Below are 21,147 nucleotides of genomic sequence, written 5' to 3' on the forward strand. Positions count from 1 at the left end.
TGAAATTCTTTGCTGTTATACCCTTAGCTGCCAACTTTACATCAAGTAACAGCGCCATTGCTGCTGAGGCTTTCTAACTAGTTTCTAAGACTTGTCAAAGTTATCCTTGTGTATGTATCATACAATGCTGCTCTTCTATTTCTATATATTAGCATTGACAGTCTGTGTGCTTAGCTTAGATGGCTTGATCCTGTGCAGGGCAGGTGCTGAGGGTTGTATAGGTTAAAAGTTATGAGCAGAACAAAGGAGCACTGGGGAATCTGATCTGATATTGAGAGCACTGCTGAAAGACTGCCAAATTACTTCTGTCTTGTAGGTAGGTGTAAGGTCCAATCAGGGAACAAGTAGCTAAATAACTTATTAGATCATCCTGAAGTCCATTGCTCCCCAGGTGCACCCATGCTCCCCCATCCCCTTATCACCTTGTTTGTTTGCAAGGAATAGAGAGACTATGCAAGAGGCTTGACCCTTAACTGCTCAGCGTGGAGGAATACACCTGCTGCTTGACCTTATTTGTGCCAATGCATTACTTTCACTTTTACTCATAGTGAGTTTGCACATCCTGCAGTGCACTGTGCAATGATTTGCAGATTCAACAGTGAAATTATCCAAGCTGACAATTGGTTTCCATACAGCACATTTTCCTTCAACTTTCATGATAGATAAACTGGTATTGTGTTCCATATTGCCACTAAAGAAAGTACTGCACCTGATCCTGAGATACCGAAATGCAGATCATTTGACAATTATTGATAAACAACTCCACTCTGTTACCAGGGCTAACGTGAACCTGATGCCTCTCTGCTTCTTTTGTGTCATTCATCTCTTGCAAACACAATATCATAAAGCAGTGGAATGGTCCTCTCTTGATTAGAGATTTAATACTTGTTAGGAACATGGTACTGATAGCTGCTTCAGCTGTTAAATCTGGAAGAAACCAAAGAAAACAGTAGCACCACTTTACTGAGGCATAATCTGTTGAGGCCTAGATGCTAGGATGGAATGGGTTATGCTTTACTGTCATATACTGTACTTACCCACAAGGACCTAGACCCCAGGTTCCAGCATGAACCTGGAAGTCTACATAGCAATGAAATGGGCCCATAGCCTGAGCTCAAGTTGGCTGTCTTGGGCCAGCCATAGGTTTTTCTTTGCAGTGTAGATATACCCAAAGTCTCTGCAAGAACTGAGAAGAGACTCCTATTCCAGTGTTTTAACAATAAAACCATACATTTTCTGCATCCTTGGCTTTCTGTCTTCGTCTCATCCCTTTGTGAAATGGTGATATCACCTTAGTAAACTGCTTGGATACTCCCAAATCACAGGCACAAAATAAATAGAGCTTGAACACTTTGCCAGATAACAACTACTAGCCAGAGGACTATATGTACTAGACAGCGTCTATTTAAAACAAACAAACAAAAATACCAGGAAGACAGAGCACTAGCAAGATCCAAGGGCAATGCCCTAGTGAAGTCCCTCACAGCTGTTCGGAGGTAGTAATTTACTGGGATTCCTGCCAGGGGTTGTCATTTGAATCTGCTTGAGGGCTTCATCCTTCATATCAGCCTCTGGCTATTAGGTGTTTGATACAATTTCAGACCCTCACAGTTGGAAGGAAGAAGTTTCCTTGCTCGATCCCCCTAGCCAAGAGTTATCTGAATGTACTTAATGATGGAGAAATGTGTTTTGTTAAGGTCTAAAGTTTTATGAGGAGGATAATTACACAATTATAGTTTGAAGTCTTCTAGGGATTTTTTAACATTATTTTTTAGTAAAAGACTGTAAAATCAATCCACTAATAACACTGATGTGCTCAGATTTACACAGTAGGATTTTACGCTAGACCATATTGTGGAAACTGCAATAGAAGGAAAGTTGAAAATGGGAAAGTTAATGGAAATAAAGATTCTTTAAAAAACAGTTTGAAACACATACTAGTTGAAAAATGTAGGTCTGTATCTAACATAACAATTGCTAGAATGGAGAGTTGGGGTAAAAGTGATCCGGGCTGTGACCCATGTGACCCGGACATTCAAGAAGCCAAAGTCAGCAGCCAGTTTTGAAAATTTTCCCTGTAATTTGCCTGAGCCTCAGTTCCCCATCTCTAAAAATTCCCTATAAACCACTTGTGTTGTGAGAATAATTCATTATTATTTCTATGGCACTCAAATACTCTGGTGATGAATACCATAAAAAATACTACAGATAGCTAGTTTTATCCAGAAATACAGTAACTGTTTTCTAATGCGCTTCATAGGAAATAACTTTGTTTAAAAGAGCCTGTTGTACTACATGGCACACATCTGGGAGACCACTTTGATTAGCTCTTGGTCTTTACTAAGGGAAGAGAGGATCCCAGGAAGTTCAACCAAAAAAACCGGGAGAACCCTGACTATAATTATTAAAGTTAAGGAAGGTAGAACACAGATGTTTTTCAAGCAACCGTTGCAATTCCAAAGAAAAAATCTTATTGGGAAAATAGTTTATATTTTACATTACAGTTCAAAACCAGATCCAAGATATGCCAGATCATTTGAACCTAAAATCCAAGTCCACGTTGAAAAAAGACCTCTGGAAGATTCCCTATGTCACATAAAATACTCAACTCTTAAAGTATATGGAAGTAGAAGACCCAAGATCCTGCTTATCAGAATGTGTCTATAAACTCATAATTTCACAAGGATTATCTCTGACAGTGAAGTTTACAAAAACAGTTTCACATCAGGATAGTTGACAGTGCCTTTTCATACCTATTAATGAAGCATCATTAGAAACATCAAGGAAATGCTGCAAGAATTAGTAGCACCAGTATGATGTACCCTTCCTGGCAATAGATTATTCATTTAATGATTTAAACCAGCTGCTCCCTGTAATTATAGCACATAAAAGGCAACTGCCACCCTCGCCCTAGCAATAGTCTGGTATATGAAAATGCAAAAATGACTTGTAAATTCAGTCGTCTTCCTCATATTGCAGAGAGAATCTATCAATCCTGGAAACTCACTGTATCTCAAGTTGACAAACCACTTTGATTGGCTCTTGATCTTTGCTTGACAACTGGCCTATTTGATAGCTCTTATACCTTAAGGATTAATGCCAGGCCTGTTTTCTCTACTGTTATTTGTTGAAGCCAAAAAGAAACCAATCCCAGACAACATCTATTTTAAGTCAAGCAGTGGACGCACTCTATCTGATCTGCTGTGCACCAGTTTGTGTATAATTATTTATACTGTAGAAGCACTCTCAATTTCTGAGGTGCTGTACAAACTTATAGGAAGACACAGTCCCCGTTCTGAAAATTTTACAATCTAATAAGAAAAGGAATATACAAATGTCACGTGAAATGGATACAACATACAAGCACGGGCAGTATGTAATGGAGGCTGGGGAAGCTAACGCTCCCTGCCATGGCTAGTGCTTGGGGCTCCTCCGGGCAGCTGAGGCTTGGGCAGGGAGGCTTGGCTGGAGTTTGGGGCAGTTTGGGCGGGGCTCAGGGCGGCTTGGGCGGGCCAGCCCATGTTCCTCCGGCTGTGGTGCAGGGCTCAGGGCACCTCCGGCCCTGGTGGGCAAGAGAGGGGCATGACGAGGCCCCAGGCAGAAAGGGGTGGGGGGCTAGCCTCCACGAACAAGGGGTTTATGCACTGCCCATGCATACAAGCTCTTTTTTGTTGTGTTTAATGAGGCATAAAGTCATTTCCCATATACTCCTCTATCTAGCCATTTCTTGACCAAAATCTTGTGGGCCTCACAATTGAATGGGTCTTAATGAGAGATTAAATGAGGAGAGGTTGTTTTATGGACTATCTCAGGAAGGGTGTTGCATGCCTAGGGGGTTGGTGTAGAGGAAAGGTTAAGACAGTGTTGAGAGAAGCACATTAACAGGGTATTAAGGCTGGCATCACTGCTGATGAAGTATAATAAATCTAGAGTTAGTTTGTTTTTTCTCATCCATTTAAGGGTCTTTGTAGCTTTGTTTGATAATTAAAAATTAAAAAAAGAAAAATGTCTTCAGACTGTGACTCTTTAAATGTGTATCCTATTTCTTAGCACCCTTTGATTTCATGTAATGACGTGTATCAAAATATCCTGAAGCAGATACATGCCAAGAATTTATTTCTTATCTTGTTGTTGTTTATATTGTAAAGCCCTAATCCAGCAAACACATGTGTTTAGCTTTACTCCTATGAAGGGATTACTCTCACAAATAAAAGTTCATCATATGCATAAGGGTTTGCAGGAGTGGGACCAAAGTTTTATATTTCTCTGATTATATAGTAACTGCTTGAACATTTTACAGAGTATATAACAATATTACAAATACAATAAAATGAGAAAATTAAAATATAAAAAGGAAGACTAAATAGTAGAGGTGATTAGCAATAGTATGCAGATTGCCTTACCGCAAAATCCAGTTCAGATATGCTCCAGGTCAGTCACTGCAATTGACTAGTGACTAGTGGCATATGAGAAAAGTTAGTGATCTAGGCCCAATTGCTGCAAGGTGGTCATATCACAAAACATACCACCACGCTTGCACTAATTACCACTCTTGTTAGCAGAAAGGCCAAAGATTGAAGGGGCATTGAAAATGAGTTACCTTCTTTTGTCTTAAGAGAAGTTTCCTCTGGAAGAAAACTAAGATACATTTTCAGGATGATGTGGGAAAGCTTGTATTGCTGCTGCCTAAGTTTTACCTACTGTAAAACTAATTGCGTCAAGTTAATTTCATGCTTTATCAGCCTCAGGTTTATTAGTGCAAATTACATTTCACACTAATGAGCCAAAGTTCTTGTGAAGCAACATGGAAACCTGCAGTTTCCATTCATTGCAGTAAAAATACATTTTGCGCTATTTACATAGTGGGTGAATAGTCTAATAGTACAGTATTTGTATTGCAAAAAGAGATTAATAAACTTTGTGAATAAAAAGGACCTTTTCTGTTAATCTAGTACCTTTTAGTAGCACTGACAAGTATTGGAGAATGATTTAAAAAAATCAAACAATTACAATGAATTATTTTATTTTTATTATTATTATTTTAACAACATGGCTAATTTGAAATCTGTAAGCAAAGCACTCACATGAGGAAGAGACTCTAATAAAGTTCTTCAAGCTACAACTTACTTAGATTGTTAAATCAAACTGAATATAGCAGGCTGCTTTGATGGGTTTGTGGTTTCCACAAACATTTTTGTCAGTGACATCATCTTTTGCTTTGAATTCCAACATTGTCTTCTGTGGACAGGGAATTTCAGAATCAGCTGAAAGTTTAAAAAAAATATATATTTGCTGATTAGAGCAAGTAATAAGAGGAAAGAGAAAATTGTTGGACCAAATTCTACTTTCCCATCCACTGGTGAAATTCCATTGGATTCAGTAGGATTACATCAATGTAACTGAAAACACAATTTTGCTTAATGTATTAATTTATCTCCCAATGAGTGAAATTTACCCCTTCACAGATGATCATCTTAAAGTTTGTACATCACTTCAGTGCGTGGTGATGGCATATACGCCTTGTGCTTGCTCTCTGCACAGGGCTGAATTTCACCAATAATTTTATTCCAGCTCTTCGAGAACATTTTGATTATTATTAAAATTGTACCATTGCTATACATTAATCTTTTTTTAAAATGTATTAATATGTAAAGCATTTTCATTTGTATATAAGCACTTTTGAAGGTTTGGACCATGAAAGGTAGTATGTGTATTCATTAGAGATCATCAGGGACCAAAATGCACACCCAACACACATGTAACTTTACTGAAATTTAATTTTCCATCCAAACTTTGTGGCTCAGGCCTCTTTCTCTCTTCACTCCCACACATCTCCCCTCACGCAAGTGAAATTCTCCTCTGTTCAGAGGGCCAGAATAAGGTCTGTAGACTACTTAAATCCCCTTTGTCTAAGGACTGAAGTGGCACTTCAGACATGTACAGGCTTCTTTCTGGCTCTCTGCACATAGGTGAATTTCACCCTAAAGAAATATGGGGGGGAATTACACCACTAGGCTGCAATAGAAAGTCTTGCAGCTCTAAAAAGAAAACAGGAGGGAATCCTTTTTTTTAGTTGGAAGATCATTACAAGCATCCTGCAGAGTTATGGACGTAGTTAGCTGTTTGAATGTACAATCCTACCACATTTGTTTGAAAGAGCTTAGAACAGAATTGCAGTACTTACATTTGTCATGATCAATTTGCTCCATTATATTATTTATAAGACAGTAGGTAGGTTCTGTGCAATAGCTGATACTGAGCATTCTGATGATTAGTGTATATAGGCAATTTCAATGTATGTTTCAACACTTTTCCACAAAACTTGGAATGAAAATCAGTAGAAATTTAATTTCCAGCACCCAGCTGTTTATATATCTTTTACTTTCTTCAGCATTTTCACAAGGTGCATGTGCTCCCCGTGTTGCTATCCTACAGCCCACTCAGAAGCCAATTACAGTTTTGACATTGGGTCTTAGAATAGAATCTCAGGGTTGGAAGGGACCTCAGGAGATCATCTAGTCCAACCCCCTGCTCAAAGCAGGACAAATCCCCAGGTTTTGGTTTTTTTACCCCAGTTCCCTAAATGGCCCCCTCAAGGATTGAGCTCACAACGCTGGGTTTAGCAGGCCAATGCTCAAACTACTGAGCTATCCCTCCCCCTATTCTATTTATGGAGGATCAAGACCTGACTTACTAGCACCAAGGTATTTTCTGTTAGGCAGGAGATTATGCTGTCTGAAAAGCAAACCATTTTAATGAGGGCCTGTTGACAGAAAACTTGGATTTGGAATGTGAGGGAGAGGAGGGGATGGGTTCTCGTAGGCTCTGTAGCTAATTCTGATGATTAGAGATCTTCCAGAAGCAAACCCCAAAACACTTTAAATGAATTGAGATTTTTTTTCTCCAGAGGAAAAGTGTTCAAAGAAAAATAATGGAATATTTTTCTCCACAAAAGATTAGATAGTGGGCCAAATTCAGCTTAGACCCCCCAATTCAACAAAGCATTTAAGCATGTGTTTAAGCTTGCCTCTGTTCAGCAATGCACTTAAGCACATGCTTATAACTAAGCATGTGCTTAAGTGCTTTTGCTGAATTACAGGGGCGCTCAGTTACTCCCCAGTCGAGAGCAGAATATAATCCATGTATTCTGAACCAGCTGTTGATTCAGTATTTTCTTCTGTGATAGAAAATGTGGTATATTTGATGGCAAAGCAAGAAACAATCAACTAGAAGAAACAAATGTTTCCCTTGATAAATACTAGAACATAGTCGAAACATTAATCACTAAGGCCCAGATCACCCTGGTGCATGACAAGGTTAGGGGGCCACAGCCCCCAACATCCCCGCCACTCTCCAACATCCCTCAATCCCCCTACAGTTCACCCCACCATCCTCCACTTGTCCCCACCCCTCATCCTGGTACTCCCCAGCTCACCCCATAGCCCACCAACACCTCACTCTGTCACCCACTGCCCCTGGGACTTTCCTGTCCACTCATTGGCACTGCTGTGGCTCAGTGCTCTGTTCCTCTCCTGGGCTAGGGTGGCTCCTCCCAGTCCCAGTGGTTCTGCTCATTCCTATCACCCACCCCACACTCACACAACACAGACCAAATTTGAGTGATGGGTGGCACTGTGAGAGTGCACACGGGAGTTGCAGTGCTGATGTGGTTTGCTCCAACTGCCCCTCTGTCATGATGGAGTTGTGGCTGGATCAGATCTTAGTGGTACTTCCTGCAACCCCAGGTACCAAGTTGCAAGGCCACTAAATGTGGCCTGGCTGTCCCCTGTCATAACAGAGGGGCAACTGGGCCAAACCTGAACAGCTCTGCAACCCTGCATGCCTTGTTGCAATGCCACTCAAATTTGGCCTGGCTGCCCCTCCGTCTGACAGGGCCAAATTTAAGTGAGTAGTGTTGAGACTCTGTGTACCAAATAAAGTGCTGTAGCGCTACTCTGTCTGTTTGGGCCCCCATAGCTTTGTGGGTCCTGAAGTGACTGCACCACTTGCACCATTGCCACTGTCTAGCAAAGTATGTAAGCTGGTGCTGACTTTTAAGCATGTGAATAATCCTATTGACTTTAATGGGACAACTTGTGCTTAAAAGTAAATGTGTTCAAGTATTTTACTGGATCATGGCCTAAATCATGTTTTCTGTTCTGTAGGAGGATGAGGCCTTCCCCAAGAGCCCAGCCTGAGTGGCTGGTCTTTATACTGGGTGGGAGGGGTGCCTAAGGAAGGGAATCATGTTCCCAACATATGAAGCAGCAGCAAGGCTGCTTTATCGCAGTTAATGTAGCTTTGAGGCTGTAATAGCTTCTTTATCTCTTATGTCTCAGTGCTTTGGGAAATGAAGGCTCGTTGATCCACTGGCCCTGGTCTACTCCTCCCCTGCCCTGCTCTCACACTACTGGCATCTAATGCAAAGCACTAGGAGCCTATACAGAGCTGAACTTGAGGTGAACATCCCCCTGTACAGGTTCTTCAGATCTAGCCACCTATGCCACTGCTCAGTGGACCATTCCAGTTCGGTTGTCTCTGGGGATCTCAGCGCATATCCCACAGTGCACAAGGTTATTATTCATCTTATTCACAAGTTCTCTGTTCATGATACTCTCCATTTTAAAAAGAAATACCTTCTTTCTTCTGCATCCAGAAGACAGTGATATGCAGCGATATCCTTCTCCAGCTGTATTTTGTTGGACAGCAGAGTTTCACGATCCCTCTGCTGCTGCTCAGTTTCTGCTCTGATTTCTTGCACCTCTGCCTCTAGCTTGGTAATGACAGAGCCTAGGTTCTGAAGTTCAATGTCATGCCAGTGCTTAGCATCATACAAGGAGTTCTCCAGTCCCCTTTTCTACATGAAACAGTAATTATAACACTCAGAACAGAGTCATGACTTCTGGTAATCTTTATAGTAGTGTTCCAGCTAGGCCTCAGTGAATGGTATGTGTGGGAAATTTGAAACTGCCCTAATCCTTGCATTTGAATCTGCTGAAATGGAGACCCCAATATACTGGGTGTTCTGTTCATTAGATATTTGTATTGTATCTGTGCATTGTGGCAATGTGGACAGATAAAGTGCTTTGTCTGAGGCTATCTCAGAGTTTTTCAAACTGTGGGGCTTGCCCCTCCTACAGGAGCATGGAGGAACTTTGGGGAAGGGTGAGGTGGCTTGTGCCAGTCCCACACAGCAGGGCCTGGTCCAGCCCCCAGGGGGGGCGGGAAGGGAGCATTACCTCCACCCTCGCCCCGACCCACCTCAGTGGGCCACCCAGCCTGTGGGTCAGGTTCAACATCCGCTACAGCTGTGCAGATTTCTGCTTGCCCAGCACTGGGTCCACCCCCAGAGACCTTCTCAGGCGCTTTCCCCCACTCTGAAAACCCAAGAGGGGAGGGGCAGAGGGGCAGGTATTGGCCTTGCTCTAGCAGCGCTGCCTGGCTGTAAGGTAGAAGCAGCCTGCTGCTGAGGAAGCCTTGGCTGTGCCATTACTAAGTATCTGTGTATTTGAAACTAACAGGTATAGGTAATTTACTTTGTGTTAAGGCCTCTGTTAGGTTTATGAGTAGGCTATCAAGCATACTTTATGTATCTATTTTTGTCTGAGTTGTGGGGGTGCAACAAAAATTGTAACTCAAAGGGGGTGCTCAGCTCAAAAAGTTTGTAAACCGCTTGTCTATCTGGTTAAAAGGCACTAAAATTTGCTTAATATACCTTGTGCTATATAACACTATGTACCCAGTAATCTCAATGAGGTTTACAAATGTTAATGAATTAAAGTGTTGAGGGATAAAATTTCTGAGCCTGATTTTCATAAGTGCTGGGCACCCACACCACCGGTTAAATCAATGAGAGTGCGGGTGTTTAGGGACTTATTCTCACTAGGCACATCAAGATGAGAATATGCCCTAGAAAAGCATACTGCATTTTATTGAGTATATTCCAGTGAGTATACACCAGTTCTAAATCGATAGCTACTTACCAAAGTTCTTAAAGATTCAGTCTCTGCTTGCAGACTCTGTATTTTGCAGGCTGTTTCATGAAACTCTGTTCTCAGGGATTCCACTAGTTCTTCCTCTTGGGTTTGTACAGCAGGTGCTGTTTCTGTGGTTTGCTGACAACAGGTAATAGTTGTCAGTCAAAAAATGCTTTAATAATAATAATAATTTACATTCCTCCCATCCCATAATGAAAGTAGTCTTGCAATTTGTGGCTACTCTGATTTTAAACCTGTCATTTATATTTTCAGTTCCTTTAACAATTTTGGATACTTTTAAGAACATAACCAACGCATTTTCTGTATACGTATTGTAAAATTGGTCTATGTATACATCTATGCAAGAATACATACATATAGTCCCATCAGCATGCTGCTTAATGTTCATACAAATACATTAAAAGTGACCTGCAAAGAGAAAAATGGGGTTCTGCACTTTTTCCTCTTTATGATGTATTATAATTAAAGTTTTGAGGGTTTTTTTTTTTCAAGAAAGTTTTGAGGGTTTTTTCCCCATTTCATTTTATATTAGAAATCCACATCTCTTCTCAGTTTTTGTTTGTTTGTTTGTTTTTATGGAAGATTGTAGGAGTCATGGAAGACTGAAGAATTAATAGGATTACGACATCAAGACCAATGAAGTAAAACCTGATTAATGAAGAGGGGAAATTATTATTCAGATAATTTCATACTTTATATTTTGTTTTTTTTAACACCTATTTAACTCAAACTCCCTAGAAATAGGCAAAGGAAAATACTTTTTATGAAAGATTAAACATAACTGCCTCTTTTAGTAAGGGAGAGACAACATGGATAAAGTAATATCTTTCATTGGACCAACTTTGGTTGGTGAAAGACACAAGCTTTCCAGCCATACACAGCTCTTGTTCAGGACTGGGAAAGGTCAAGGGTCAAAAGAGCTCCACGTCTGCTTCGAGCAAACATAAGACTTGATTTTCCTGATATTTCTCAGAAAAATCAAGTAGGAAAAAGCTTTTCTCTGGGGGAAAACAAACATTCAAGCCCTCTTTTTCACATCTCAAAACCAAAATCAGAACTCAGGCCCCATTTCCCTTCCCTTTCAGGTCACTTTTAATACTAGTTTATGTAGAGTACTTTGGGTTCACACTGAATGCTCAGCCTAGCCCTATCCCACTTTGTGGCCTATTTTCTGACCACATAATCTTTTACCAGGAAGGTAATATAACGTTCAAATAGATCTGGAATTTCATATGCTAATATTGGGAATGCATAGATACACCAGTAGCAGGGTGTGGGCAGTTGTATAGCTCAACTTATTTGTTACAGGATTTGACTCTGATTATCTCACTTGTAATGAAATTTAAAAACCTATCTTAGTCCATATTGGTGAAATTCTTCCATGTGCAGGTCAGCAAAGACACATGCACCATTTAAGTCCCAATTAAGCTCTCAAAATAGGACTTAAGTAATGCATTGTGCTGCATTGTAAAGGGGTGAATTCTGCTCTGACTAGATTGTGCCTATATTAGACATAGTCATGAGTAGCAGATGGTGCAGACCCACATTGCCCAGAGGCATTTAGGGAGATACAGTCTTCTCCTGAACTACCTGATGAACTCCTGGTGTATCCCCTGTGGAATAATTTGCACTTCCAGGGATGCATACTGAGAGTCATCCCTATGCTTCTACGGGGATTGCAAATCTCCTTATCCCTTTTATGAGGTGCACAGAGGAGGGAGGTATCCTTGTGTCCTCACCACTGGGCATCAGCACAAGGGCCACTCATCATCTGACACTAAACCTGATCTGATTATTTTTGTGTCCTCCTGCTTTTATTCTTCCTGCACTTGTGCAGTTGTCCCGGGGGGAGAGTGTACACCAAATTCCTTGTGCCTTGGAGGCATTTGGACAAGCGAGGGACGGGGTAGGATTTCTTTCTAAGTGCATGGTGCTATATTTTTGAAGTTCCTAGAGAACTGTTTGATTTTAGGACAGTCTGTGCTATTGCTCTGCATTGTGCACTGTTCAGGAGTCTGGAAGCTGACTTAATTTGTTTTTCATAGTATTAAAATAACTGAAATGATTAAAATAGAATAATGAAATATCTGGAAGACAATGATAGATCTGATAGTCTAATCAGCATGGTTTCTGCAAAGGGAAATCACGTCTCACTAATCTCTTAGAATTCTTTGAACATGTCAATAAGGTAGTGGATAAAAGAATTGTGATTTATGTAGACTTTCAAAAGGTCTTTCACAAGGTGTCTCATAGGAGGCTATTCAAGAAACTAAGTAGTCAAGAGGTGGTGACAGGTAAACTAGCTAATAGGAAACAAAAATAGCATTAAATGGTCAGTTATGACAAAAGTCTAACAGCGGGGTGCCTCAAGGTTCTGTACAAGATCCCATGTTGTTAATAATCTTGAGGGGTGTGTATGTGAAGAGGAGATGGCCAGTTTGGCAGGTGACACAAAGTTATTTAGTTTAGTGAGGAACTTCAGAAGGACCTAACCAAGCTAGGTGAATGAGCAACACGGTGGTAAATCATGTTCAATGTTGATAAATGGCAAAGTAGTGCATTTGGAGGGAAATATTTTAAAAGCTTGTATATCGTTTTAGGATCTAAATTAACTATCAGTTCAGGATAGGAATTTGAGCATCATGTAGACAAGTCAGTGAAAACTTCAGCTGCACATTGAGACAGATTTTTAAAGATGTTTGGACATCTATGGCACATTTGAAAATCCCAATAAGTGCTTATTGACATCTTTACGTGCATAAATACCTTTACAAATCTGACCCGATATGCAGCTGTGGTCAAAAAAGCAAAGAAAATGTTAGGATGCATGTAGAATAATACAGAACATATTGTAATGATGTTATATATAAATCAAAGGTGTGGCCTCATCTAGATAACTGTGTGCGGTACTCGTCACCCCATCTCTAAAGAGAGATTGTAGAATTAAAGGGAATTCAGAGAAGGGCAATGAAAATTATTTGGGTTTGGGAAAATTCTCGTGAACAGTGATTGAAAAGACTGGGATTGTTTGTTTTAGAAAGGAGATAAAAGAAGAGGGGGCATGTTAAAAGTATATTAAAATAATGAATTGTACAGATAAGGTAGATTGTTCTTTCTTTTTCATAACAAATTCATTTATTGAATTCAATGAAATAGAAAGGTGGCAAATTCAAAATCGATAAAAGGAAATACTTATTCACACAATGAACAATGAGACAGTGGAACCTGCTGCCACAGGAGGTTATTGAGGCTAAGAATTTAGCACAATTCAAAAGGAGATTGGACATTTACATGGATAACAAGAGTTGTTATAGTTACTGCTGACAAATTCTGGAAGAGATATTGAAACCTCATGTTTCAGGGTTTAAGCCACTCTCTAACAATACTTAAGAGATTAGCCAGAGGTCTAATGTTGGGGATAGATTATCCCACATCTGCTTCAAGCAAACAATATACATTTTAGCCTGGCTAAATGTAAGTGTGTACATTTAAGAACAAAGAATGTAGGCCATACTTACAGAGTGTGGGCTTCTATCCTGGGATGTAGTGACTGAAAAAAGATTTGGGAATTGTGCTGGGTAATCAGCTGAACATGAGCTCCCAGTGTCACACCATGGTCAAAGAGCTAATGCAATCCTGGGATGCATAAATGGGAATCTTGAGTAGGAATAGAGATGATATTTTACTTGTATATTTGGCAATGGTGAGACTGCTGCTGAAATACTGTGTATGTTTCTGGTTCCCACAATTCAAGAAGGATGTTGATAAATTGGAGAGGCTTCAGAGATGAGCCATAAGAATGATTAAAGGATTAGAAAATATGCCTTATAGTGATAGACTCAAGGAACTCAATCTGTTTAGTTTAACAAAGGAAGGGGTGACTTGATTACAGTCTATAAGCATCTACATGGGGAACAAATATTTAATAATGATCCAAAGACTGGAAGCTGAGCTAGACAAATTCAGACTGGAATAAGGCATAAATTTTTAACGGGGAGAGAAATTAAAAATTGAAGCAGTTTACCCAGGATTGGATATTTTTCTAAAAGATCTGCTCTGGGAATTATATTGGGGTAGTTCTATGGCAGGGATCTCAAACTCAAATGACCATGAGGGCCACATGAGGACTAGTACATTGGTCCAAGGACCGCATCACTGACAGCCCCCGCCCCTGCCCCACCTCTTCCCACCCCCTCCCCGCCCCCATTCTAACACCTTCCCCAAAGTCCCCACCCAACTCTGCCCCTCCCTGCCCCTATTCCAACCCCTTCCCCAAATCCCCGCCCTGCCTTTTCTCCGCCTCCTCCCCTGAGTGCGCAGTTCCCCGCTCCTCCCTCCCTCCCTCCCTCCCTCCTGGAAAGCGCTAAGCGCCGCCAAACAGCTGTTTGGCAGCAGGAAGTGCCTGGAGGTAGGCAGAGGAGCAGGGACGCGGCAAGCTGCGGGAGACGGGGGCAGCGGGCAGATGAAGGGAGCTTGGTAGCTGCAGGAAATAACTTGGGGGAGTGGGGGGGGGGGCACAGGGAGCTTGGCAGGCTGCAGCAAATAACTCCACGGGCTGGGTGTTTGAGACCCGTGTTCTATGGCCTTTATTATACAGATGGTCAGTCTAGATGATCACAGTGGTCCCTTCTGGCCTTGGAATCTCTGAACCTATGAAGTTAGGTATGTGTCGACAGTCCCCTTTGCATGTGACACCTCTGCACAGTTGAAGTGCTGGTTGTTAGAAGTAGAGGCTATAATAAATTTCTGTTTTTTAAATAGGAAAGAGTGAGAGGATCAACTTCCACATGAGGATGAGGAATAAGTAGGACCTCTGAAGTAGGGAAAGGGGACAGAAAAAATTGGTTTCTCGTAGGCAGTTATCACACTCCTAAAAACATGTAGTGGGCCACATCCTCAACAAAGGTAATTCAATGTAGTGCCATTGACTTCTGTTGGGCTCAGCCAATTTAAGCCATCTGAGGATCTGGCCTACATAATATCAGCTCTGTGAAAGATTTGCTTAACAAGATTTGAAATGTAAGGATTTGATGAATGTCCTGGATAAACTTATCTTTCTAGGTTTTTATGTGGCCGCCATCACCATGGTGTCATTGTTGAAATCAAGGGATCATAGGTGCTGACTTTCTAATGTGCTGGGTGGTGCTCTGCTCCAGACAGCTGTTTGGGAGCGGGAAGTGCCTGGAGATAGGCAGAGGAGCAGGGACGTGGCGCGCTGGGGGGAAGGTGGGCAGCGGGTGAGGGGAGCTTGGCGGCCGCAGGAAATAACTTGGGGAAGCAGGGGGGGGGCGGTACAGAGAGCTTGGTAGGCCCCACTCCCACTCCACCCCTTCTCCTAAGGCCCCCCTACACCTCTTCCCGCCCCTGCTCTGCCTCTTTCTACCCCATCCCACCCCTTCCTCTGAGCATGTCCTGTACTCACTCCTCGCCCTCAACGCCCTCCTGCATGCCACAAATCAGCTGGTCCATGGTGGGTGGGAGGCGCTGGGGGATACGGAGAGGCACTGACTGCGAGGCCCACGGGTGGGAGGTACTGGAGGGAGGGAGAGGTGCTGATATGGGGGCACCCACCATTTTTTTTCCATGGGTGCTCCAGCCCTGGAGCACCCATGTAGTCAGTGCCTATGCAAGGGATGTTTCTTCCTTATTTATAAATTAGTAACATTCTTTAAATTCAAATACTTTTTACAGAGACAAACTGTACCTCAGATTCCTCTTTCCTTTCATTTTGCTGTCCTTCTTATCCCTCCCACCCCTCTTGCACCATCTATTTTTGTAGCAGCTCCACATCATAAACCTTATGGGGACTATGTCTTTACTAAGTATTTCTGCAGCACAGTGATTTTACTGTGCTGTGGAGAGTGAGACGGCCGTTAAAACGTAGGATTATGCACTGAGCTTGATACTGCAAAAATACTTACCTAAGGTAGCTGTTTCCCCCACCTGCATCCCCCCAAAATCATGATTCATCTTAGCAGAGGAAACGCTGCAATACATGTCAGTGATTTTAGTTGCACTGTATGCAAGATGTCTGTGTGCTGAGACATGGTACATGAAGCGGAAGGGTGAGGGGACAGCAAAACAGAGATAATTTTAAGCAGGGATGAAGGTAAAGCCAAACCTAGGGGACAGGTTTCCTCTCCACACCTATAAATGGCTCTCCTGTTATGTGAAATCATGTCACACACAGTTATGGTCATCCCTAGTTGACAGCAGTCAAATCCTTCTGTTTGCTAGGATGTTGGGTGCTAGCCTATGTTTGCTGGTCATGCATGTTTTTTCTTAAACTTTACCTTTTTATTCCCCCACCCCCCTCAGCAGAGTAGTTGAGAAAGTGTGGCTTTTGACAAAAGACTTCATTCTTGAATCCTGTTGAGCAGCGGTTCTCAAACTTTAGCAACCCGAGGACCCCCATTTTGATTTAAAATTTTTCAGGGGCCCCCAAGCCCACCTGTTCAGCCCTAGGCCCTGCCCCTACTCCATCCCTTCACCCAAGATTCTGCCCCACCTCTTCCTGCCCCCTGCTCACTCCATCCCCCCTCCCTCTGTTGCTCACTCTCCCCAACCCTCACTCACTTTTACCAGGCTGGGGCAGGGAGTTGGCGTGCAGGAGGGGGTGTGGGCTTTGGGAGGGGGTACGGGCTCCAGCCAGACGGTGCTTACGTCGGGCAGCTCCCAAAAGCGACCAGCACATCCCTCTGGCAGCGGGTCCTAGGCAGGTGGGGGGAGTGGGGTGAGCAGGGCATCTCTGCATGCTGCCCCTACCCACAGGTGCTGTCCCTGCAAACAGGCGCTGCCCCTGCCACTCCCATTGGCCGAAGTTCCTATTGACCGAAGTTCCCGGCCAATGGGAGCTGTGGAATCAGCATTTGGGGTGGGGGTAGTGCACGGAGACCCCTCTGCCCACTCACCTCCCCGCAGGGGTGCAGGGACGTGGTGGCTGCTTCCAGGAGTGGCATGGAGCCAGGGTAGGCAGGGAGCCTGCCTTAGCTCTGCTGTGCTGCCAGACTTTTAGCACCTAAAATCTCCCGGTTTGGCTTCAATAGCCTCTGGAAGATAGAGCCTGATTCCGAGAGACTACCGGTGAAACTGAGAGCGTTGGCAACCCTAGCTGATCAGCAAGGCCAGCGGCCCAGTCATGGTTCCTTGCTACTCCCCCTCCCTCCCAGTGCCTCCTGTATGCTGGGAAACAGCTGTTCCCCAGTGTGCAGGAGCGCTGGGAGGGAGGGAGAGGAGTTGATCAGCTGGGCCTGTGGATCCCCTGGAGTCCCTGCCCAGGGGTTTGCAGATCCCAGTTTGAGAAACACTGCTGTAGAGAACTAATTTTCTGCTTTAGCATCTCTGCATTGGAAATGATAGGAAAGAAAATGTGTATAGACTCCCTTATTTTGCAATGAAAACATCAATGTTTTAAACTCGATATAAATAGGCCCAATTTCCACCCTCAGTTACATCTGTGCCACCCCAATGAAGTCAGTGGATTTGCATGAATGCTTCTTGGGATGAAGCTGGATCAAGGTTCCTTAGGCTATCATCATTCATTGTTTCAAGAAAAAATATTTTAATGATTACCCCAGGGGACTAGAAAAAACATATGTTTTTCCTTGGTGTTGGAGACAGCTGCAGAGAACACTGTAGGTGCCTACCTTGGTATGAAGCAAGGCACCTGTCTCAACACGATTTTTCTCTATATCCTTCTCCCAGTGAATTCTGATTTTTTCCAGTATGTCATCCAGGCCAGTTCTGATAGGAGCTTCCAGTTCTTCCAGCTGTGATCCAGCAAGCTGATTGTATAACATCTTCACATCCTGAAAAAAACATACATATAAGAAAAAGGGTCAGCTGTCAGTTCCAGTTTTAGAGGATACTAAGGAGCACTTATGGTGCAATTTAGTTGTCTTGGTGTGATGCAAACACATCCACAAAGCCATTATTTAAACTTTAGCTCTTGTTGGGGCTATTGCAAGCTACTTAAAAGATCTGATTCTCCATTACCTTGCACCTTCTGTGGTCAGTTACACGTTTGCAAAGTGAATGCAGTGTGAGTGTAAAACACTGTCGTTCTGTTTTGGTAGTGTGCACAGGAGTAAATGACTATATAAGGTGCAAGGCAGTGGAGAAGCAGGCCCATTGTCTAGAGGCCCGTTGTCTATCCTGCTCTCTGGAGGGGATATTCCAACTAATCCATTCTTTCATATGATTTCCTATGTATGGTGTGTTACAGGCACCTTTAGGATCCTTCCCAAGACTATAGCACAGCCCCCAGCTGAAACCTGTCTCTGTATAAGCGTGTGTGTGTGTGTGTGTGTGTGTGTGTCTGTCTGTATGTATGTATGTATGTATAAGTTTGCTGTCTCAGCTCAGAGGATCTGCATGCTTCTTGGATGTGAGGCTGGGATATAAAAGGAATAAAACTCCCTGGAAAAGTGTTTGTTCATCACTGCTTGAGAAAAACTATTTAGATGGCTGGTAACAGGCCCATTATTTAACATTTATTTTCTGCAGACCAAATTCAGGCCAACTCTTTTACAAATGCTTGTACAAATATTTTGAGCACTGTCATTTGTATGGGCACAAAAACAAATGAGGTTTGCACATGTAGGCCTGAATTATAGTCCCTTTTACGCCACCCTATTTACATATACCATTTCCTGCTAGAACTCCTAGAACAGTGTAAAAGGGCCTGATAATTGGTCTGTAAACAATATCACCTACAAGTGATGACAGTGCTGAGAATATATGTGGGCGAGGGTATGTAAAAATGTACGTGCAAAAATGGGGGCTGGGTTGAGGTCTCTTTTAAAATGTGCCCCTTTGATATAATCATTCTGTTCAACAGTTTCCTGTGATGACATTTCCATGTGAAGATCAAGTACTTATTCTGGGTTCTATTGTGACCTGTCTTATATGCCTGCATTGGTAAATAATGGAGCATATGTCACAACCTTACTCCTCTGCATGAGTTACCCACATTGCCATTCTGAGTACAGAAAGATAACAGTTGCTGCAGAGCCTCTACTCCCTTCTAGGGCTGTTGATTAATCGCAGTTAACTCACACGATTAACTCAAAAAATTAATCTTGATTAAAAAAAAAAAAAGAATTGCGATTAATTACCATTTTAATCGCACTGTTAAACAATAGAATTGTATTACATATTAAATATTACTTTTCAATTAATACAATTATATGACTTTTTTGCATTTTCAAATATATTGATTTCAATTACAACATAGAGTACAAAGTGTAGAGTGCTCACTTTATAGTACTATTTTTATTACAAATATTTGCACTGTAAAAATGATAAAAGAAATAGTATTTTTCAATTCACCTCATACAAGTACTGTAGTGCAATCTCTTTATTGTGAAAGTGCAAATTACAAAGGTAGATTTTTTTTTTGGTTAACTAACTGCACCCAAAAACAAAACAACGTAAAACTTTAGAGCCTACAAGTAAACTCAGTCCTACTTCTTGTTCAGACAATTGCTCAGACAAACAAGTTTGTTTACATTTACTGGGAGATAATGCTGCCCGCTTCTTGTTTACAGTGTCACCTGAAAGTGAGAACAGGCATTTTCATGGCACTTTTATAGCCAGCATTGCAAGATATTTACATGCCAGATGTGCTACAGATTCATATGTCCCTTCACGCTTCAACTACCAATCCAGAGGACATGCATCCATGCTGATGATGGGTTCTGCTCAATAACGATCCAAAGCAGTTCGGACTGACGCATGTTCATTTTCATCATCTGAGTCAGATGCCATCAGCAGAAGGTTGATTTTCTTTTTTGGTGATTCGGGTTCTGTAATTTCCGCATCAGAGTATTGCTCTTTTAAGACTTCTGAAAGCATGCTGCACACCTCGTCCCTCTCAGATTTTGGAAGGCACTTTAGGTTCTTAAACCTTGGATCAAGTGCTGTAGCTATCTTTAGAAATCTCACATTGGTATCTTCTTTGCTTTTTGTCAGATCTGCAGTGAAAGTGTTCTTAAAACAAACACGTGCCGGGTCATCATCCGAGACTGCCATAACATAAAATATATGGCAGAATGCGGGTAAAACAGAGCAGGAGACATACAGTTCCCCCCAAGGAGTTCAGTCATGAATTTAATTAACACATTATTTTTTTAACGAGTGTCATCAGCATGGAAGCATGTCCTCTGGAATGCTGGCTGTAGCATGAAAGGGCATATGAATGTTTAGCATATCTGGCACGTAAATATCTTGCAATGCCGGCTACAAAAGTGCTATGCAAATGCCTGTTCTCACTTTCAGGTGACATTGTAAATAAGAAGCTGGCAGCATTATCTCCCAGTAAATGTAAACAAACTTGTTTTTCTCAGCGACTGGCTGAACAAGAAGTAGGACAGAGTGGACTTGTAGGCTCTAACATTTTACTTTGTTTTGGTTTTGAGTGCAGTTATTTTTTGTACATAATTCTACATTTATAAGTTCAACTTTCATGATAAAGAGATTGCACTATGGTACTTGTAGATGATGAAAATACTATTTCTTTTTACGGTGCAAATATTTGTAATAAATATAAAGTGAGCACTGTACACTTTGTATTCTGTGTTGTAACTGAAATCAATATATTTGAAAATGTAGAAAACATCCAAAAATATTTAAATAAATGGTATTCTATTATTGTTTAACAGTGCAATTAATCGTGATTAATTTTTTTTAATTGCTTGACAGCCTTACTCCCTTCCCTTCCCGCCACACGTAGATGGGGAGGAGGCAGACAGAGATAGGGAGTGGGTGGAGCCTTGGTTTGGCACAGCTGTACCAGTGTGGATGGGGAAGCAATCTACAATTAGGTATAGGGCTGGTCCAGCTTACTTCCCCAGTGGAACAAGGAGAATGCAAGTACTGAATTCTGACTTTCTTGAGTCACAGTTTGCTCCCTGTTCTGTTCCCCGGGCAGCATAACTATGCATTGCCCTTAAATGGGCCTTGTGGTAATTCTGCAATTTGTCTTCTGTCATTGAGGGTGCTTAGTTGGGGTTAGATGCTGAAGCCTTTACTGGTATGACTAATCTTCACTAATGCAATTCCTGCTTAAGTCAATGAATAAAGATTGCAAAATTGGGCCTGTGGGTAGTCTATTTTCTCATGTCATTTTGACTTCTTTCAATGATTTGTT

The 21,147-nt window shown here is 41.9% G+C and overlaps 1 protein-coding gene across 1 annotated transcript in view; it reads right to left on the minus strand.

Annotated features, from left to right (window-relative positions):
• Positions 1-5,154: 5,154 nt before the first annotated feature.
• BFSP2 (beaded filament structural protein 2) overlaps positions 5,155-21,147 on the minus strand; it is a 37,321-nt gene continuing 21,328 nt past the window's right edge. The window contains exons 4-7 of the mRNA XM_045008172.1: positions 17,645-17,806; positions 9,984-10,115; positions 8,637-8,857; positions 5,155-5,264 (exon numbers count right to left, since the gene is read on the minus strand). Of these exons, the coding sequence (XP_044864107.1) occupies positions 5,261-5,264; positions 8,637-8,857; positions 9,984-10,115; positions 17,645-17,806 (519 nt within the window). The 3' untranslated portion in view covers positions 5,155-5,260. The remainder of the gene's footprint in view (positions 5,265-8,636; positions 8,858-9,983; positions 10,116-17,644; positions 17,807-21,147) is intronic.

This window comes from Mauremys mutica, chromosome 2 (assembly GCF_020497125.1).
Source record: "Mauremys mutica isolate MM-2020 ecotype Southern chromosome 2, ASM2049712v1, whole genome shotgun sequence".
Taxonomy (NCBI): domain Eukaryota; kingdom Metazoa; phylum Chordata; order Testudines; family Geoemydidae; genus Mauremys; species Mauremys mutica.